The following is a 21,237-nucleotide window of genomic DNA, read 5'->3' on the forward strand; positions in this document are numbered from 1 at the left end:
AGACCTCCAAACGCCCCCCCTACTCAGCTGCAGGATAGAGTGTCTCCCGCTCACACGTACTGGGAGAGAGAGAGAGAGAGAGAGAGAGAGAGAGAGAGAGAGAGAGAGAGAGAGAGAGAGAGAGAGAGAGAGAGAGAGAGAGAGAAAAGGAACAGTGTTCAAGGCTTCATACTCGACTTGTGTGACCTGGTAAACCTTACACAGATCGGTTAGGACCTGGCAAGGATCAGTTAGGATCAGTTTTACTACAGCGGTACAGACGTGAGGACTGACTCCCCTGCCCATCTATCTACTCCCGGGTTTTCATCTCCCAGTCTGGCTGGTTTGGGGCGGGGGAGGCTGTTCATTTCCGGGTGCAGGTTAACACGGTATGTGAGCAAAGCATAACCAGATATAATGTTTGTATTTGAGTCAAGAATCTCTCCACGTCTCTCTCTCAGTGCAGTCTGAGTGCTGCTTGGTGACGGGTATAAAAAAGCATGTAACCAGGTATCCACTGGCCTGTTTTGTGTGTGTGTGTGTGTGTGTGTGTGTGTGTGTGTGTGTGTGTGTGTGTGTGTGAGTGTGTGTCAGTGTACATACAAGCTTACCACAGTTGAGTTCATCCTCTCCTTGGCTGCAGTCTTGGACTCCATCACAAAGAGCAGATCTACTGATACACTGAGTTGAAGACACACACTGGAACTTTCCGGAGCAGCTTAGACCCACTGTCAACAAAGAGAGACAGAATCACACTTACATCCTGTCTCTACCTCTCCTAGTTTCTACCATATGCTTCCTTATTTCTCTCATATTTTCATACATATTCATATATGTATCATATATATTGATCCCAGGAACAACATCTCAGACTCTCTCTCTCTCTAAATAACACTTACACAAGCACTCCTTTTTTGTTACATCTTTGACCATATTGTTACAGGTATAACACACAACACTATAACACAAGCACCCCGGAATCAGCATTCAATTTCCAATTAGCATTCAGTTGTTTGCTGGCTACATTCAGCCTGCTAAGGGTGCAGGTCTATGCTACTTAATCACAGGGTGTAACTCATGAAATATTTACAGCGGCAAGACACTGAAGATGTCTTACATCATAAAGGCAGGATACTTAGACACACACACACACACACATACACACACACACTCACCTCCAAGACCAATGCCTACCACCAGAGTCACTGCTATAAATGCACAAAAGACGATCAGAAGTGCTAGCAAACGACGCGGTATGTATGGCCAACACAGAGACTTAGCATCTGACAGGTCTTCTCCTTCAGAGAGAGAGAGAGAGAGAGAGAGAGAGAGAGAGAGAGAGAGAGAGAGAGAACTGGTTCAAATCCACCCGACAAGGTATACGTGAACATAAGTACTGATAAGACACTTAACACTCCCCACATAATATACCTGGTATTATCACTGCTTTTAAAGCAAAGCAAAATACTCTGGTAACTATATTAGTTATATATGGTTCACATTAGTTAACAAAGGAACAACAGAGGAACAAAGGAACTGATGAAAATTAGTTTAAAAAAGTTCCAGCACATTTAATTTGTGGTGTTAAAGCTCCAATCCATGTAATATTTCCATACAATCTACAAGCCCAGATCTGTGCGTGACTGCGACAGACGCAGCGCGATGCAGTTCGGTGAGGGACGCACCGTGGACAAAGGGCTGCACTTTGACGATGGACATCCTACGGCCATGGGGCGCGTGCAGGGCGTGCGCCTTGTATTTGGGGAGCGGGGCGAACGCCTCAGAGGGCACATGGGGGTCCTGGGCAGAGGGTCCCAAGTCCTGAGGGAGACCGGAGCCCTGCAGGCTGCTGAAGGGGCTGATGTTGAAGACAGTGGGGGTGTCCATCGTGGGGAGGTCTTCCTCGTTCGCCATCTCCTCCTTGAAGTGGCCCAACTCTGCCTCCTCCTTAGTGGGGGTGATGGGGTGCTGAAAGGTGTGTGTGTGTGTGTGTGTGTGTGTGTGCATATAAATGTGAAGCATTTGACAGTTAAGAACATCAGCATCATAGCAGAGCATGAGCTATGCCATAGACTGTGCCTGGTCCTGTAATACGGCCTGGTGCTCCTCGGTTATTAACCTCATAAACTCTGTAATTTCTGTTTATTGATTCATCTTGAGCAACTTTATTCGATAACTGCTTTGATTTTTGTGATTTCAAAAACAGAGTGACGTTAGAGGTGTGTTGTTACGGGATTAAGGAAGCACAGTCTCACCGTGTAATGTTCACCCTGCCTTTTAGCAAAGTTAGCAAAGAAATGGCATCCTTTGGTTTTCTCCAGACATAAACATGGCCAAGTGCAGGTTAAACGGCTGATAGAGAGCTCACCGCCAGCCCCTGGTTTGTTTCATGGTATTTAGCAGCTGTGCTGTTAAGTGTCTATCTATTGCTGTCAGTGAACTTTAACTTGGGACCACAGTTCCTCTTTGTTAGAAGATGAAGGCACTTTAGAAATAAATCTCACTGATTTTGTCACAGAAGTCTAACCCATGGCATTTTACCAACAACAGTGTGTTTGGAGTTATAGCCAAAAGGACATCGTCAAGCACTTCAACGGGCGATACGCAGAACAGTACATACACAATGCAGTGATAATATCATCATCCTCACCTTCGCCTCAGTGTTTTGTCCCTTTGGGGTAGCCATGTCATTCTCTCCAGCCTTCTTCTCTGGTGTGACAATCGTTTCTCGGTCACCCTTATATCTCCATGTCCAGAAACCGTCCACGGCGAGACAGCCGGTGGCGCAGCAGGGACTGGGCAAGCGCAGCAGCCAGAGAAACGTCTTCGTCCGGCTGACACACGTGGAGAGAGTAGCTGATGCAGGAACGCGCGTCTTCAAGGAGTGGCAGAGACCGACGACTGGACAGAGAGCTGGCCCGTCTCGACCCCCAGAATTCCTGGATGACAAGCTATCTGTTAATAATAATTCTTTATTTAAGAAGAAGCAAACCAAAAACAAACCAAAAACCTAAAACTATGCTATACAATTGCTATACAATTAACAATTTACAATTACTAAATAATATTCTGTATTCTGCAGACCATTTATGGTAAGCAGGTTAACTAGTCATCAACTGTCTGGCTATATTTCTGAATGACTCGTGTCGTTCTCTCTCTCTCTCTCTCTCTTTTTCTCTCTTTCTCTCTCCCCCCGCACCCTTTTACTAGGTCAAACTGAGACACCTGATCAGGTGGGTAGCATTCTGTCATGCCACTACAACTGTGGATCATATCTCCAGGCTACAGGTTGCCTGCAGGACTCTTGTTACAGCAAAGCAGTGTGTGTGTGTGTGTGTGTGTGTGTGTGTGTGTGTGTGTGTGTGTGTGTGTGTTTGTCCAGGGTGGGGAGCGCAACAGCCTATTGCCAAGGAAGGAGGCCATGTGTGAACAGGTCATGACACGAGGTCAGAGGTCATCTGGCAGATGGTTGCCAGATGCTCTTTTTTAAACATTATTTATCTGTTAGAGTACCAGCCAAAATGTTGTCTTTTTAGGTCTTTAGCCATGCAAAATTCAATATGAACTACGCAGATTATTGTGCTACAGTGATTTTAGTAAAGTTATTTGTTCTGATGTCACTGAGTGATTTTGAAAGGTCCAGTGTTATGGTAAATGACAATGACTGATATGATAGGGTTCACAAATATTGAGGTTAATATACACTGCCTGACCAAAAAAAGGGTCACCATCTGGATTTAACTAAGCAAATAGGTAAGAGCCTCCCATTGGATAATTACTGCATGGGTGATTATGTTTCAGATGGTAACAATTATTTAACCCTAACTGATACAATGAGTAGCTTCTCATTTGTTAAACAAACATGTCAAAAGACACATCATGTGGGTGTGGAAAAGATGTTAATCTGTTTCAGAAGGGTTAAATTATTGACATGCATCAAGCAGAGAAAACATCTAAGGAGATTGCTGAAACTACTAAAATCAGGTTAAGAACTGTCCAATGCATTATTAAAAAGTGGAAGGACAGTTGGGAAACATCATCTTCGAGGAAGGAATGTGGTGGGAAAAAAATCTTGAATGATCATGATCAGCAATCACTTAAACGTAAGGTGAAATCAAATCGTAGAAGAACAACAGTGGGTTGTTACTCAGGGATATGTTTAATAGTGAAAGTAAGCACAAGTAAGTAAGTGTGAAGGGAACTCAAGGGATTGGGACTAAACAGCTGTGTAGCCTTAAGAAAACCACTTGTCAGTGAGGCTAACCAGCAAAAACAGCTTCAATTTGCTAGGGAGCATAAAGATTGGACTCTGGAGCAATGGAAGAAGGTCATGTGGTCTAATGAGTCCAGATTTACCCTGTTCCAGAGTGATGGGTGCATCAGGGTAAGAAGAGAGGCGGCTGAAGTGATGCACCCATCATGCCTAGTGCCTACCGTACAAGCCTGTGGGGGCAGTGCTATGATCTGGGGTTGCTGCAGTTGGTCAGGTCTAGGTTCAGCAACGTTATGCGCCCAAAGAATGAGGTCAGCTGACTACCTGAATATACTGAACGACAAGGTTATTCCATCAATGGATTTTTTTTTCCCTGATGGCACGGGCATATTCCAAGATGACAATGCCAGATTTCATCGGGCTCAAATTGTGAAAGAGTGGTTCAGGGAGCATGAGACGTCATTTTCACACATGGCTTGGCCACCACAGAGTCCAGACCTGAACCCCATTGAGAATCTTTGTGAATGTGCTGGAGAAGACTTTGCGCAGTGGTCCAAATCTCCCATCATTAATACAAGATCTTGGGGAAATATTAATGCAACGCTGGACAGAAATAAATGTTGTGACATTGCAGAAGCTTGTGGAAACAATGCCACAGCAAATGTGTGCCGTAATCAAAGCTAAAGGTGGTCCAATGAAATATCGAAGTGTGACCTTTTTTTTTTTTGGCCAAACAGTGTACATTATATTTTAATTATGGGAGGTGGAATCACACAATAAACAACCATAACTCAGTTAACCTAAAATATTTATTTGTTCTTGTGCTATGGCATGGTAATGTTAACATAATTAATTATGCATACATGTATGTGTTATTATTAATATTATTATTATTAGTAGTAGTAGAAGTAGTAGTGGTGGTAGTAGTAGTAGTAGTATTTACATTTACATTAGCATTTCTCAAACCCAAGCACTCTTTACAGACAGAACTGAGCTTTTACCATCAAGTAACACCGATAATTCACAATCCGAATATACGGAATGGGGCATAGAAAGGTATACGTGCTTTTCTGCTTTAGCGAGGTTATATGAAGGATCATAACGTGCGAATCTGTGCTTATACGCGTAGTTCGTCATTAAGGATTAATCCAAATAGCAAGGTTGTAACTGGATAACTGGAGTCTCTGATTCTAATCTCTCCTAATTGTAGTGAGAATTACGGTAAATGTAGGCTACGGTATAGATGTAGTTGTAATGGCAGCATTTGGCCAGCAGGTGTCACTGAAACGCTGATTTCGGTCGCGCCCGTGTCTCGGCTCCGTGTGCCAGCGCGTTGAGAGCTCTCGCCGGTCAAGTGGCGTGTGCTCGGCAGCGATGATTCACCGGCCCGGGTGCGCGAACACGACGGAACTGGGATGTGTGCAGCTATAATCCTCCTCTCCGTCCTTCTGCAGTCACGACGACTGAGATAAAGACGGAGAGTGCCATCGTGACTCAGCTGGCAGAAGGAAACGTTCAAATCATTCACCGTCATCCATTACCAGCTGCATCATGTTTTGGAGGCCGATAATAGAATATGTTCAGAGAAACTCGTTTTAAGAGGGGGCCGCTGGGTATAGGTTGGACTGTTAAGTATGTTTGTGGTTACTGTCCAAGTCTAACTGCTATTTAAGAAACGTGAATGTGATGATGTATTGCCCGTTTAGACGTAAAGGACCAAGTGTTACAGCCACAGAAACCTCAGGTGGACATTCTGCTCCGGACGGGCGAGCTTTCTTTAACAGTAGGCTTAATTTTTCAAACCTACCAAGTCAACTCCGATTCTTTCTTTCTTTTCTTTTCTTTTTTTTTTTTTTTTGAATTAACAAATGTACCAATTTTACCCCTTCATTTAGAAAATCGCGCGTGCGTAACACCTGCAACAATGTGCAGTAAATACCTATTGTAATTTAAACATAGCAAGCACGCATGCAAGCATGCATGCATAAACGCACGCGCGGAAGATCGCGGCGAGCACGTGTTGCTGACTAGGGCTACGTCAAAAAGCACATATTAATGTTTTTGCGTCAAAGCTTGTCCTTAAAACGATAGGAGGATGTCTGGAAGCGACATATGGCAGGAAGGACCCAACTTCCGTATTAGAAGCCGCTTCAATCCTTATGGGCCGACGTGCTATTTTGCGATTAAATTTGCGTTCAGTTTTAGCACCGTTCCCCCTCGTGTTTTCACGCAGCACTAATTCTGAAAACCGCAGCGTCCGAGCGTTTCCAAAACAATCCGCTAACGTTACGTCGATTATAAATTCGTGTTAAGAGGAGCCCTTCAAAACCTGGAGTTTGACCACTTAATGAAATTTGCGTCGATCCTAAATGCATTTGTAGCAGTGATTTAATTAAATCGCATCGCTCGAAGTGCCATTCGCTGAAAAAAAAAAATACAGTTGTAACTCGCTCGAGGAAAACGAATGAAAAGAGACGGCCGCTCGGTGTCATCGTGATGTCACCGGGTTTAGGTGCTCGGCGAGAATGCCTGAGCAGTTGCGGTCTGGGTCTGCTTCACCCATGAATGCCTCTCCATGTTGCATGTGCTGCAGTTCGGCGTGTGGCTTCTTAAATTGCCGTCGCGGAGCCCCGTTTGGAAGCGGAGGGAGCAGGCCGGCTGTTCCTCGTGCAGCCCGCAGCCGCCCGAGCCGCGTTGCGCCCGGGCGACGCGCGCGGGGCGCGCGAGCAACTTTACGCGCGAGATGGAGTGCAGAGTGCTGTCGATCCAGAGTCATGTAGTGCGGGGCTACGTGGGCAACAAATCGGCGTCGTTTCCGTTACAGGTAAGAGACGCGCTTTAACAGCCTACTTCAGCGTTTCATACACACACTTTCTTTTGATCGATTAACCGCCGGGGACGAGTAGGCTGCGGCGTGCATGTGGACCAAAGTAAAGGTCACTTGGTGGTAATATCTACTGGCACCCCCGCTGTTTTACATGCGTGTCGTGGGATCCTGTTTCACTGCTCAAAACCAAAAAACAAACAAAACAAAAAACTCTGATCTTTAGTGAAGGTTATTTCATAGTCAAAAGTTTACCCTTAATGCGCCTAATTGGTGTTGGTGTCATGTCTCCATTCTCAACAGTGTGACAGCCTTGGGTTACTCCACGCGAACATGGCTGGTAAAAGGTTGCAAGTGGAGCTCTCTGGTCCAATGTCAATTTTTAAACCCGAAACTGAAATCGCATGTACAAGTTGGCTCGCAGGAGCGGCGAGGTTCTGGGGGAATTTGACCCATCTTATTTAGTAAGCGGCCAACGACGAAACAGACACTGTTGACAACAGCAGTACTTGCGCCGTTGATCTATTTCTACCGGCCTCGCTAGAGACTCGAGGGGTGGCGATGAAACCAGCAGGCGGTTGCGCTGCTTGTTTGCTGTCCTGCTAAATGCGTTTAATCACCGGGCGCCGCCGATTCGTTTGATCCGGAGCGTGACGGTGTGTCCCGTCGGTGACGTCACAGCCCAGAAGACCAGTTCCAGCAAAAATCGTGACACTTTTCTTTCACGTTTCTCAGCTAAAAAAAACCCCCCAGTTGGCCGGCGCTCACGTTTTGTTTTTTTTTTAATTTTTAAAAATTGTTTCGTTTAGAAGCTTGGACGTTTGTGTACTTGCTTCCAAGACAGATGTCTTGAGAAGTGAAAATTCTGGTTGGTGTGTGATCAGTCTGACTGAAGTTCACCTTTTCCAACCTCGAGCCTTATTCAAATGGTTGTCCCTCCTGATTTGTATCGAGGCCTCTGCAGTGTTGCTGATTGCTCTAGTGCTGAGGAACCTCCCTCCCTTCTCGCTGGGCTTCGGCACAGTCCTGAGGGGCCGGTCGGTTAAGCCTTCCAAAGCCCTGATAAATCTTCTTTCTGAAAATTAGAAACTCATGGCACACCTTCTGCAATTTAAAAAAAAAAAAAAAAAAGGCCACGAAGCCGCCTTCTGCTTCCGGTCAGGTTTTTTATTACCTTTTGCATTACTTGTCCTCACTACATCTGTACAGAATGCAGAAAGTTGTGACCATGTGTGGTCACTTGACTGGACTGTGAGGGCCTGGTTTGTACATGAATAAGCCATTTTTGCACCTTCTGAGCTCATGAGATTTTAGGAGTTTAAAGCGCCAACGTTTAATGTGGATTTTTTTTATATTACAGGTGATGGGGTTTGAAGTGGATTCCATCAACTCTGTCCAGTTCTCCAATCATACAGGTACGAGACATGCTGGCTGGCCTGACACACTGTCCACCTTTGTCCTTGCTGTTCTTAATGAACCCCATCGAAAACTAGGCGAACAGAAGAGACATAACCACGAGCCAAGTTGCTACCGCTGTCATTTCTGCTCCCGGTTGAGTTTAGATGCTCGCCTCAGTCTGTCGTATCCTGGCCGGAAGGGCGCCAAAGAACAGCAGCGTGCGTTTGCGGGCCATTGATCTCCTCCTGCCCTTGCTGACCCGCTGCTTCTACGATGCTAGCGTGAGGATCTCTGAGAGGACTGTTTTGCTGGTTGTGAGTGATGGGGCAAGCTTCACAGAGGCTGGGATTGGTCTTTTGAAATCTATATGCACAATTTTCCACTCTACGCTCCCCGAAACATGATGCAGAGCTTTTCGTGCATCAGTTGCACAAACTCTGGCTTCATAAAGCTGCTGTCTGACTCAGGACCTGTCAGTCATATGCCTGATCAGCACTTTCAGCACCATATATGTAGTGTTTTGAGAGAAATTAAGTGCATATTTGACTTTTCTTGATGGGTTAGTCTTTGCCTGTTTGTCTACAAGCCTCAGCCTCTGCCTGGTCATGGCCAAATCGCGACTCTGCTTGGTCATGTTGGCAGAGGTGCGTTTTCTGAGCGTGTGCGGATGTGCTTGTCAGTACCGTGTGGGCGATCGTGTGCAAACCACATGGACACGTCAGTGGCGTTATAGGCAGACCTCCGTCTTCCGAGGTCGGTGCTGCTGTCGTATGATGAGGGAGAGAGAGAAATCTGTGACATCTGGCAGTGAGTACGCCTGCCTTTGGCCTAGATTTGAAAAATACTTTTAAAAAGGTAAATAAAAAAAGAAAATGGGTTTGCATCTGGACGTTGGTACTGGATGTCTTTCGGCTCTCAGATCGGCATTTGTTAGACTCGGAGATGGGAGGGGTCATTAGAAGGACGGAGGTGGTGTACTTGCTTGGGATTGGTGTGTAATGTGGGCCGCGGGTGACGAGACAGCAGGACACGCCTGCAGGGGGTCTGCGGGACTTGGCGAGTGCACAGTTGAGAGTTTTGGTCAGGACTGCTGAGGACGAGGAGGGAGAGCGAGAAGGTCAGATGATTGATCTTTGGGGAGAGGGGCGCGTGGCGTTTGGTGATATTCTTTCCTCTTTTATTTATACAGCCGCACAGACGAGCGCGCACACAGTCAGCAATATTATTCGATAGTAAATGAACAGTATCAGAGTCTCGCCTCAGGGGTAGAAGAAGGTGTTTTGGTTCGTGGGTTCATGGGGCTCTCTCTTTCTCGCGCGCACACACACACACTCACTCTCTTTCTCAACCTTTGCTTTAGTTCCCCAAGGTATATGTTGTTATGCTACGTGTTCCTCTGCTGGGTCTCCGGACGTTTTTGAGTGCCAAAGTTCTCAGTTCTTGTCCTAATCGTGGCGCGCACGGTCTCACTGGCTGTGGTAATGTTGGGCTTTGTTTGATGTCGGAGCTAATGAGCGCCCCCTGTGTGCGGAGGCATGTTTTAGAGGTGTAGTGTAAGTAGGAAGAATGAATACCGGGGGGGCATATAAGGTATTCTGAAGGTGAATGTGTGTGTGTGGTTTTGTCCATCTTTGAGAGAGACTGAAAGTGTGTGTCATGCTGTTAATGTGTGCTAAGCTGACTCATTGTATGTGTGTGTGTGTATACTCATTAGGCTTTCCCAGCACATGGCACTGTCTCACACTCTGTCTCATTCTGGCATCATGGGCCTCAGATGGAGGGAGCAGGAGAGGGATTGAAAAGCGTAATGATAAAAGGTGTGTGTGTCTGTGTGTTGGAGTTAGAGAGCAAGAAGGAGCCAGAAGCAGAGAAAGACAAAGACAAACGAAGTAGAGACAGAAGAGAACGGAAGGCGAGCGACAGAGATGGAGAGGTAGAGAAATGAAAAGCGCACAAAGGAGATGCGAAAGAAAAATGGTCGGCCGCGCGGGGAGCGCCAAGATTACGGCCCCCGGCCTTTAACTCTCAGCAGGTGGAGCTTTTCACAAGAAGCTCTGGCCAGAATTCACTTTTGCACTCGTTTCCTTTGTTAATAAATAGTGACCACTAGTGGGCACCAGTGAGCGTTGTACATATGGGATCATGCTTAATTGGCTACATAAATGGTTAACCCTTTCCTTGTGTTAATGGACTGGTGTTCTAGTCCAATGCTGCTTAGCTGAGGGCCTGTTAGAGCTCCCCCTCTGTCGCTAATGGCGCACCACTTAAACCTTTGCTGTGTTGGCCTGCACACCTGCAGACACTCAGCCAGCGATTACACAGCCATGTTTTTGTCTTTATTGAAATGGTAACAGAAAGTGAAGCGGAGGCTATGCCCCGTCCTTCCACTAGATGGCGCGTTCGCCGTCTCTTCACCCTGATGAACTAGGAGCACCGCCAACCTTCGTGGCCGGCCGACACGTCCGGGACCTTCTGGGGATTTTAATCTCTGACCCCCCTTACGAGAATCCTGAACTTTTTTTTTCTCTCTCCTTGATCTGGAAAGGCCAGACTCTGAATCTTCTGCAGAATGAAAACGCAGGCCATCGCTGGGGGAAAAAAACTCAAAACAATGGTGCAAAATGAACGACGCTGCTGGTGTGTAAAGCTGCTCTGTGGACCGAGGCCTTTTCGGACATGGCAATCAGACTTCTTGTCAGGAGCTTGAGCTTCAGTACCATGGAAAAGTTTTTGCTCTGGTCGTTTTCGCTCTGTGACTGCGTTAAAGGTCCATGGTGTTTGTCGTTTAGGGAAAAAAAAGGTGTGTCTCCTGTTTCTATAATTATGTACAGGTTTGTGAAAAGAAGCAGCGTAGCTTTAAAGCATCATACCTGAGCGTTTTTCTGGCGTGTGGGGGAGGCAGGTCCCAACTGGAATTCAGTAGTTGTTGGAATTGGGAATGTGCCAGAGTGATGTGATGTGCATTAGAGCTGTGTTTTCCAGCACAGAAACATTGCTGAATTGCGGCAACAGAAAATGATGACGATAGTAGGTCTTATCACAAAGAATCCCCTTTGAGTGCACGCGCGCACACGCACTGTGGCGACTCTTCTTCTCTTCCGGCCCCTCAGGCTTTCTTCTGTCCTGTTACTTAGCAACAAGCACCACACCATGTGACCAGCTTGGGTGATTCACCTGAATTGTGACATCACGGACTCCCACGGCAACAGTAACCATCTCTGACAAAGCACTGAAGCCACTGTGCATTGTGCCTGTGTGTGTTTGGGCGGGCGCATACGAGCGTGCTTGCGTGCATGGGTCTGCGTGTGTGTTCGCTTTTAGTGTCACTCTGACCAGAAGCTTCCATCCATGTGCTAGTCCAGTAAGCAAAACTCCGAGGCGTCCCTCACCCAACGTACTTCTTATGAGTCAGGCCTGCTTCAAGCAGACGGAAGCCTTTGATCGCGCTCATTTTTGCGCTCGCTCATTTAGAGCTCATTTAGCGCTCACTCACTGATGGCCAGGTCAGCATTTATGACCACAGGCTCCTTTTTGAAAGGTCTCTGTTTGAAACACTGACGCCTACACAAAACACATTAAAAACAGCTGACGTGGTCTTCACTGAATTTTAATAGCTTGCGGTCTCGGGGCCGTGTTACTCGTAGCTTTTGGATCTTTGCTGTGCTACGCTTGAGGTCACTTTGCTCTTGACGTTTATTGCTGATGTTGCCGTTGTCCTTGTGAGCAAAGCAAATAGCCTTCGACTGCTTCCTGCCTTTTCACTTATGTCCTTTTGACCTCTGACCTTTTTTGTCACCCAGGTTACGCGCACTGGAAGGGCCAGGTGCTGACGGCAGATGAGCTGCACGTGCTGTACGAAGGGATCAAACTCAACAACGTCAACCACTACGACTACGTCCTCACAGGTGAGGAAGGGAGGGATTTGAGTCCTGGGATCTGGCAACCCAAAAGCATGTGAGCCTTGCGGCGCATGGTCTACGCATATTCATTAAGGGTTGGGAATTTTGTTCCATGCCTTATTGGGATTTGGGTGGAATGTGAACTATACAGTTCTTACGGGAGTGTTGAGAAGCAGGAATCAAAGCATCATTTTCTGCACGTTTGGTTATTCCAAATCGGATCGGACAAGGTTGTTTTTCCGGCCGAGCTGCGGAACGTCGGTCCACGAATGGGCGGCTTGTCACCTCGCAACGTTCTCTCCGCCTTCTGTGTGTGCGCGTGACTGTGTTTTATGCTTGACTGTGTCTATCTTTGTGCGCGCGCGCGCGCGTGTGTGTGTGTGTGTGTGTCTGTGTCTGTGTTCGTTCCGCTCTGGATAACCCGTCCTCGCCAGGGTCACCTTGAGAACATGGTGGGGAGGAGACAGAAATGTGGAATAAGGGAACAGAAAACAGGGAGGAGCCAAAGTGAGCGTGCAGGCAGGGTGGTGGTGATGTCATTAGTGGACTGCCAGTGTGCCCCTAGCCCTTATTCCCTGCGCTGCCCTGGTGATGGGCGCATCACCTGCCCTTGTAAGGGGCAGGAGTTCTGAACACGCTGAGGGGAGCCGGACGGGTGAGGCCTGCCGATGCCATGGGAATGGAGCAACCGCGTTTTCCCACCTTTTCTTCCAGTGGACAGGGTGCGCAAGGTTTCTGCTGAGGACCGCATTGCTGACCTCACTTCCTGTCGCGGGTATTTCCTGTGACACATTTCCTGTGAGTGGCAGCGGTGTAAAGCCACTGCAAAAGAGGACAGTGACCTTGGCAGCTGTGTGTGTATGTGAAGCAACATGGTGCACTTTGACGTGTGGCCCTTGACAGTTCAGTTTCGCCGTTAATTCAAAAAATGCAAGACTTTCCTTGCGTGCAGTTACTGGCGCCACTCTATTTGTGATTTGTTTTTCCACTCCAAGCTCTGTACGACTGTCACTCACTCACTCACTCTCACACTGCAGTCTGCATTACTGTGGAAACGTCTTTCCGTGCCTTAGTCCTTATCTCCCATTTACGCCAGTCAGCAGTTCTTGAGGCTAGCGCACGCAGGGAGAAGATAGCGGAAGGTGCGCTGGAGAGAGAGAGTGAGATGGAGTGGATGCGAGAGGCGCACACATACAGAAGGAAGAGCGAGTGGCTCGGTCTTGACGTTATTCGGCCCGGCTGCCCGTGTGAGGAAGGTCCCAACTTGAGTAAGATGCCCTAGCATGATTTCCCGGGCAAACCGTGAGTACCTTTTGGACGTGCCTGTTTTATTTGAAGTCAAGGATTCCAGCTCCATTGGGCCAATGACGATAGAATCTTGGGGGTCACATGGTCTTCCTGACTGGCTAGGAGTTTCCTGCCTGTGGTGTACATGTTGGAGACACATTTAACCCTTTTAAGTGCGTTTGTGTGAAGACTATCGGCGTACTTGAGAGGGTACATCCTGTCCTTATCCTCAGGCCACTAGGCCACCCCTTCTAATGAGTGTCATCACCTGCAATTTGAAAGTTGAAGGTTAATTGTCCTTCAGCCCTAGTTAACCATTTTCTCTCTCTGATATCTTTTGTGCTAACTTTATTGACCTGGTTTTTGGTCTGTGCTTCAGCTAAATATTGACTCTATTCATTGGCTTCTCTTTGGACTTTGAGTAGTGAAGAGTTCTTGTCTTTCACCCGTTCATAACCGTGTGTGTGTGTGTGTGTGTGTGTGTGTGTCCAATATGGGAAAAAGGAGAGCATAGTGTTGTTTAATGCTTGGAAACCAGTTAGAACGTTATCGTTACCATAACAATGAGAGTGGGTTGGTATGTTGTCATCACCGTGATGGTAAGACCTGGTTAGAACAGTGTCATTTAATGCAACGGTGAGAACTGACTGGTACAGTGTCATTACCGTAACGCTATAACTGACAGCGTGCCTTCGTTTGTTCTGCGCGCCCTTGGTGCCCCGTCACGACGTCCATGAGATGGTGTTCACAGTGATGGTTTCGTCTGCATCTGGGTCCACGATTCGGTGCGCCCCTGGAGCGCATTATCGCTCACATAGTGTCAGTAGCAGGGGTCGGAAAAGGCCACGTTTAAAGTGTGCTAGGTCGGCTTCGAGTGCGCCTGGGCCGGGTGTGAATCTCAGGGTGGCTGCAGAGCCTGGCGGTATCTAGGACTCCCATTCCCTTCCTCCCATTTCCGTACAACGTAACGTAACCCCACCCCGCCACCGCTACCGCTACTGGCAAATGCTGCTTAAGCTCTACTAAGTTGTTGTGTGGGGTTCTTTTTAATTTAAGAAATGTTTTTAAAGGGAAGAGGGCGCGTGAGAGGTGCGCGCGCGCACACTCCGGCGGGGCCCGCTGAAGTCGGTGTCCCCCGGCCACTTTCCAGAATGCTTTATGGGTGTCCGTGAACCAGTTGGTGCATATAAAAAATTGCTCTCTGTAGGACATAAGAGCGTATTGATTGGTGCTGTGGTAGACGGGGGGAGACTCTCTGACGAAGGCTATAACTCTGGCCGCAGGTTACACCAGGGACACGTCTTTTCTGGAGATGGTGGTGGACATCGTACAGGAGCTGAAGAGGGCCAATCCTAATCTTGTGTACGGTCAGTATTTTGGCTTTTCCCGGAACTGCCCGCGCGACTTTTAGCGGGGGCTCCTCACCGATGTCTGGTCCTCGTCTGGACGGTTTGAGTGAACATGCTTGAACTCGAGCTCCGAAGCTGCATGCAGTAACCACATCTTGCTGTCTTCCACCCCGCAGTGTGCGACCCTGTCCTGGGGGATCATGGTTCAATGGTAAGCCTCTCAGGCACTTCCTTTACACCCTCGAACCCTCCCCGTTCGTGCCTGCCCTCTCTTGGTGACTATACCCCTCACCCCTCTGCTCTAGTTCCCCTTTCCTCCCAATGGATCCTCTCTCTCTCTCTCTCTCTCTCTCTCTCTCTCTCTCTCTCTCTCTCTCTGTGTGTGTGTGTTGGCAACAGGATAGTACGCATGCATGTCTTTATGCCTCGAGAGGAGAGGGGGCGGATGAAGGGGTGGGGGGGAGCCCTCCGGCAATAAACGGGGAAAGCACCTCATTTTCTGCTGCCATGGCTGCGCCTCCCCTCTGTCAACTAGCTGAGCTCTTCAGATGCGTTTATGAGTCATCGAAGCGCGTGCGTGCGTGCGCGTGTGTCTGATGACCTAAGCACCGGCTTAATGTATGTTGAAGTTCTGATCACATGAAGTTTAGTGAAAATTCCTTTGTTGTGTGTACTTTAGCGTAAATATTTTCCACGCCTTCCTCTCTCTCTCTCTCTCTCTCTCTCTTTCTCAGTATGTGCCTCAGTATCTCTATCCGGTCTACAAGGACAAAGTGGTACCTGTGGCAGACATCATTACTCCCAACCAGTTCGAGGCAGAGTAAGTACTGAAGCATCAGGTGCATGCGTGCGTGCGTCTACAAGGCTGAACGCTTCGCGTTGTCATCCAGAAGTCTGTCGTTGTCATTCATGCCGCGGTACATCAGAAGGGGCGTTTCTCATCGCGGTGGCCTGAATACTGAACCACCTCTGACTCACTTTATGGGTCGGTTGATCCTGGCACGCGGATGCCATCCTTTTTGAAAAAAAACAAAACAAAAAATATTTTTATATGGATCGGCGTTTTCATGACGTTGGATAAGTTTTGTTTCCAATAAGTAATGATGTATGAAAACGTATGAAACGACGGGCGGCAGGCGGTTCTCCCACAGTCGCTGCTTAATCGTTCAGCGGCAGCCGTCAATCTCCCTCTGGTGGTCACACCAGGAACTGCAGTTGCTCGTTGCATATTATATCCTGAAACAAGATTTTCTCAATCAGATTAACCTGTCCAACATGTTGCTGATTAATCGTCAGCGCATTATTGGCCTTTAAAATGTATTGTGAAAATATGATTAACTTTTTCCTCAGAAATATGAATTTGTGAAATGTACCACTCAACCAAATTCATTTAATGTACACTGTGAACATCTAAAATGTTTCAGTCTTTGAAACATTTGAGCTGCATGTGTCTGTCATTCTGAATAAGTCATTAAGTGGTGGTTCAGTGGTAGCTCAGTGGTCAAGGTACTTGACTTGTAATTGGAAGTTTGCTGGTTCAGGTCCCACTCCTAAGTTGCCATTCTTGGGTCCCTGAGCAAGCCCTTTAACTGCTCAAATTATACTCAGTCATAGTTGTAAATTGCTTTTTTTTTTTTTTTTTTTTTTTTTGGATAAAACCAGCATAAATTTGTAGCTAAATCTGTTTGTGGATAAGAAGAGCGCATACTATCTGGGGGGGAATGCACGACACAGGTTGAATGGCCGAGGTGTTTGACCAGTGGATTGTTGTCGCGTCTTTGTATAACATGATGGGTTCGGTGACACCGAGTGTGCGCTAACCTTGCCAGCGTGGCTGCGTGTGGCCTTAGTAACTGGGGGCAGGAGTACGGATTTGTTTTGTTGGGGAAGGTTTGGTGACGTGGGGCTGGATATGGTAATGGTAGCTCAGAGGTTACGGGCTCACACACAGTGGTAGCTCAGTGGTTAAGGTGCTTGACTTGTAAATGTAAATGTATAGCCTTAGTCACCAGGGAGGCCAATGTGGGTTTATGTTTAAAAGTGAGCTTGGATAACCAGCCCTGTGAAGAGCTCCCAATGTTTCTAGGCTCCATGTGTAACGGTACAAGATATGACATATTATTATCCTGTGTATAATTACAGTCGTGTTGCAGTGTAAATGTGTTTAAAATATATCACATTTATATTTGTAACAGCTACACTTTGGACAATTACAAACAAAGTTAGTGACTTTGTCAGACTTTTGTCTGCTTATGTTTTTGTTTGTAATTGTTTTTTAAGGCTCTTGACAGGGAAGAGTATCAGCACAGAGAAAGATGCAGTGGCGGTAAGAGACCACACACACACACACACACACACACACACACACACACACACACACACACCTCTAGCATCTCTAATGACTTTTACTTTCTATCTGTCTTTCTTGTTCTTTGCTAGGTGATGGATCTGCTCCATAACATGGGCCCGGATACAGTGGTCATCACCAGCTCTGATCTGCCCTCCTCCCTTGGAGATCGCTTCCTGGTGTCCCTCGGCAGCCAACGCATCGGTATGTGGCCGTGCGCCCTCGGACGCGTCTGCGTGAGCGTTTGTCTGCCTTTCCCTAAATCCGTTTTGGAAAAAACCTTCTCCCTTTTTTATAAAGGCATATTATCTCATTATCGCGACATTTTATATCTGTGTGCATCAGAGTCAAAACGTGATAAAACGCTGAATGAAATGCGTGCGTCTGAATTGAGCAGTAGAGGGGGTGTAGGCTCGTATGTATGTTTTAATGTTTAATGTGTTGCACCTGCCCCGACAGTGATGCCTGATGGTACAATCTCAACTCAGCGCATCCGGATAGAGGTGCCCAAAGTGGACGCGGTGTTCGTGGGCACAGGAGACCTGTTTGCAGCCATGCTATTGGCCTGGACCCACCACTACCCCACAGACCTCAAGGTACACACACACACACACACACACACACACACACACACACACACACACACACACACACACACACACACACACACACACACACACACACACACACACACACACACACACACACCCTGGCCTGCCAGTCATTTCTGTAAGTCATTCCCCATATGTTCAATGACAGTGCAGTAAATTGTCCCCGTAATATTATCTGCTCCGGTGTCCCAGGAGGACACCATGGGGACATTTCTCAACCCTGACGTTGCTTCCCTTCTCTCCCTGACAGATGGCGTGTGAGAAGACTTTCTCCGTCATGCATCATGTCATCCAGAGGACGATCTCCTACGCTCACGGTGAGTCGTGGGCAAATGGGCCATACCTGAGCGTTTCTGCCCATGTCTCTCATTCTGTTTTCTCTCCTCTTTTTTAAAAATTCCCCGTCTCCTTCTCTGCCCGTCTCGCTTATTCATTCACCGTACCTTTTTGTTTGCTCGCTTGTCCCTCTCCCGCCCGTCTTCCCAGAGATGGCAGGCCCCGGGAGGAGGCCGAGTCCCTCCCAGCTGGAGCTGCGGATGGTCCAAAGCAAAGCGGACATCGAGGATCCGGCCATCGTCATGGAAGCCACTGTTCTATAGAAACCCCACTCGCACAAACTAACTCGCGCGCTCATCTCCTCGCTTCCCTCTGCTACAATCGCACAATGTATAGATGTCGTATGCTTTTTTGTTTCTTTTTTTTTTTTAAGTTTCGGGGTCAGTAATGTGACGTTGCCTTAGGAATCTCAAAAGGAGGGCAGCAATTCATTCAGAGCGGGTGGGGGGGGGTGGATGGAGCGGGGGAGGGGAGGATGACTCACGGGAGGCGAGAGAGGGACGACGCCACCTCCCCCCGTTTGTGCTCCCCTGCCCTCCGTCCGTCTCTCCTCGGCGCTCGCCTAGAGCCCCTCTTCATCCGGCACATTGAACGCACTCATGGAATAGCCCAGGCAGGAGCAATCGCACGTCTATTTAAGTAAACCCGCTGAAACAAGCAGCCGGTTAAAAAAAAAAAAAAAGAAAAAAAAGAAATCGGGTCCCTGACTGGCATGACCGCAAGCCAATGGAGGCACGCGCCTTGAAAAGGATGTCCTGTTGAAAAGTGAAATAATCCAGCTGAGGATCGTTCCTCGGTACCACAGAATTTACTGTGAGGCTTTAAGCGATGAAATGTAGCCCAGCTCTAAAATTTGCAAGAGCAAATTTATTTATTCTTTTTTTTTTTTTTTTTCCCCATGAAAACCCTGAAATGTTTATTTTTGTCTGCCGGAACCTAACGTATTTATGATATTTGTATATCCTACTGTCTTGCGTGGATGTTTTCTTTGCACACAAAAAAAGCATCGCTTGGTGCATGAGCACATGTATTTTAATCACTGCCATGATTTTAAACTCTCCCCCACCCATTTCCTCTGAGTGCTTGAAATGCAAAGACTTCTGGCATTTCAACGTGTTATTTCTGTCCAAAATGTTTTGGCCAGTGGCATTTCATTTCACTTTTAAAGACTGTATTTTACAAGGAAAGCCTGCTGTTTATAAATAAATACTAGGTGTTCATTCTACCTTTTTATTTAATAGTATTTTCATATTGTAAAGGGGAACAGTTGCACAGGCTTTTAACTTGGGAAGGTTTTAAATACCTTGGCTTATATGGTTTTGTATCTCTGCCAGTCTAACTTCTCTCTCTCTCTCTCTCTCTCTCTCTCTCTCTCTCTCTCTCTCGCCGGCGGGACTAGCTGGTTACACTGCTGTAAACGGCAGTAAATGGCCGATGAGTCTCCTCTTTTATCTCTGACTCCGCCCACTCCTTTACAAGTCGGGCATGTCTGTGGAAATGGCTGCTGTCGCTCGCGAGCCCCGTGCCCTTGGCTTCCCGCCATCGAGCTTTGCTCTGAGTCGTTTCTCCACCTCTCTTCTCATTGTCTCGTACGAGCTCAGCTGCTGCTATCCTCATGGTCACTGCATTCTCATTGATCTGTGCTGGGGCCCTCAGCCGCAGTGTCGTAATTCGAAGCGTGCTCACCAAGGACCTTCTAGAGGGTGGCCATGCGCAAGGCCAGGCAGGAGTTAGCGACGCTTCTGGTGACCGACTTCTATCGTGGTTATGATGCAGTGATCTGTCTTTTATCTGTGTTGTAGCGTTTGATTTGTACAGTCAATTGTGTGTGTGTGTGTGTGTGTGTGTGTGTGTGTGTGTGTGTGTGTGTGTAAGGGGATGGGAGAATTGTTTGTCTGTGTTTGTGTCCGTAGGTAAGATGTAAAGGTTTATCTGGGGTACTGTAGGGTTATTAAATTTTTTTTTTTTTTAAAGTAAGCTATTGAAAACTACCACCGTCTGTGTGAATGCAGCTGAATTGATCGGCCTTGGTAGAAGGTGCCTGTAGATGCTGACCTAAGCAGCGTGTTTTTGTTTTGTTGTATTTTTTTTGTTTTGTTTAGTTTTTTTCTTAGGATGGTTAGAGCTAGTACTTGAATTTATTTACCTTGCTCTAGATCAGAATGGGACAACCTCTATCCCGTTGGCAAAACCATCGGTTGCCTGCCTCCATAATCGCCAGTCACTGCCAGTTCTGTTTGTAGACAGTTGTGTGCATTTATGAGGTGGGATTCAGAGGGGAGTTAATTTTGTGTGTGCGTGTCTGTGTCTCTGCCTTCTGGAAGGACAAGTGGCCAACCTTGATATAGCCTATGAAGTCCCCCCCATCTCACACCACACCACACACACACACACACACACAAGTGAATGGCTCATTTTCTCAGTGGGCAACGGAATATTTTTGACTGTTATCACAGTGACATTTAGTGCATTCCCTGAGGGAAATGTAAGTTGGATGTTTTGGGGTGGACTACAACATTTTTGTTTCATGTACATAGTGTATGTAATACTGTGGACCTTTGCGTGTAGACTGACTGTGTGTGTGTGTGTGTGTGTGTGTGTGTGTGGAGCAAAAGTGACCAAATGTTACTTGTCTTAGGGGTTTGGTGAAGCGCTCCCCCTTGTGATCTGGAGCTGAGACTGTCTTAAGTGTTTTCTAGCATCTATTGTACAAAGTGATTTTGGTTGGGTCCCGAAACAATCATTAACCCTGTTTCTCTGTTGCGTTTTCATGAATCTGTAGTCGGGATGAATGAGTGCAATGTAGTATTTCCACCTCCCCGTGTGTGTGTGTGTGTAATTTAATTTTATATATATAATTTTGCATCCCCCCCCCCCCCGGTCTAGTCTAATTTGGAGCAGACGTTTAGGAAATAAGTCATTTTATTTTAGGCTTTGAAAGGGAGGTGGTAAAAATTATAGTCTACACACAGAAAATCTTTTGCCATATAGATT

At 47.1% G+C, this 21,237-nt stretch overlaps 2 protein-coding genes across 2 annotated transcripts in view; one reads left to right on the forward strand and one right to left on the reverse strand.

The window, feature by feature from the left end:
• Positions 1-3,231, reverse strand: part of LOC113577508 (transmembrane protease serine 3) — an 11,631-nt gene extending 8,400 nt beyond the window's left edge. The window contains exons 1-6 of the mRNA XM_027010192.2: positions 3,179-3,231; positions 2,630-2,813; positions 1,665-1,926; positions 1,155-1,277; positions 591-707; positions 1-59 (exon numbers count right to left, since the gene is read on the reverse strand). The exon at positions 1-59 is cut by the window's left edge and continues 65 nt beyond it. Coding sequence (XP_026865993.2) covers positions 1-59; positions 591-707; positions 1,155-1,277; positions 1,665-1,926; positions 2,630-2,813; positions 3,179-3,231 — 798 coding nt within the window. The remainder of the gene's footprint in view (positions 60-590; positions 708-1,154; positions 1,278-1,664; positions 1,927-2,629; positions 2,814-3,178) is intronic.
• A 3,103-nt stretch (positions 3,232-6,334) lies between these two features.
• pdxkb (pyridoxal (pyridoxine, vitamin B6) kinase b) lies at positions 6,335-19,468 on the forward strand. Its single transcript, XM_035535118.1, has 11 exons — positions 6,335-7,016; positions 8,377-8,431; positions 12,215-12,319; positions 14,884-14,967; positions 15,126-15,160; positions 15,684-15,769; positions 17,230-17,275; positions 17,389-17,500; positions 17,756-17,892; positions 18,158-18,224; positions 18,394-19,468. Exons 1-11 carry the CDS (start codon positions 6,768-6,770, stop codon positions 18,504-18,506), a joined length of 1,089 nt encoding a protein of 362 aa, XP_035391011.1. The 5' UTR covers positions 6,335-6,767; the 3' UTR covers positions 18,507-19,468.
• Positions 19,469-21,237: the final 1,769 nt, after the last annotated feature.

Source organism: Electrophorus electricus, chromosome 16 (genome assembly GCF_013358815.1).
Source record: "Electrophorus electricus isolate fEleEle1 chromosome 16, fEleEle1.pri, whole genome shotgun sequence".
Classification (NCBI taxonomy): domain Eukaryota; kingdom Metazoa; phylum Chordata; class Actinopteri; order Gymnotiformes; family Gymnotidae; genus Electrophorus; species Electrophorus electricus.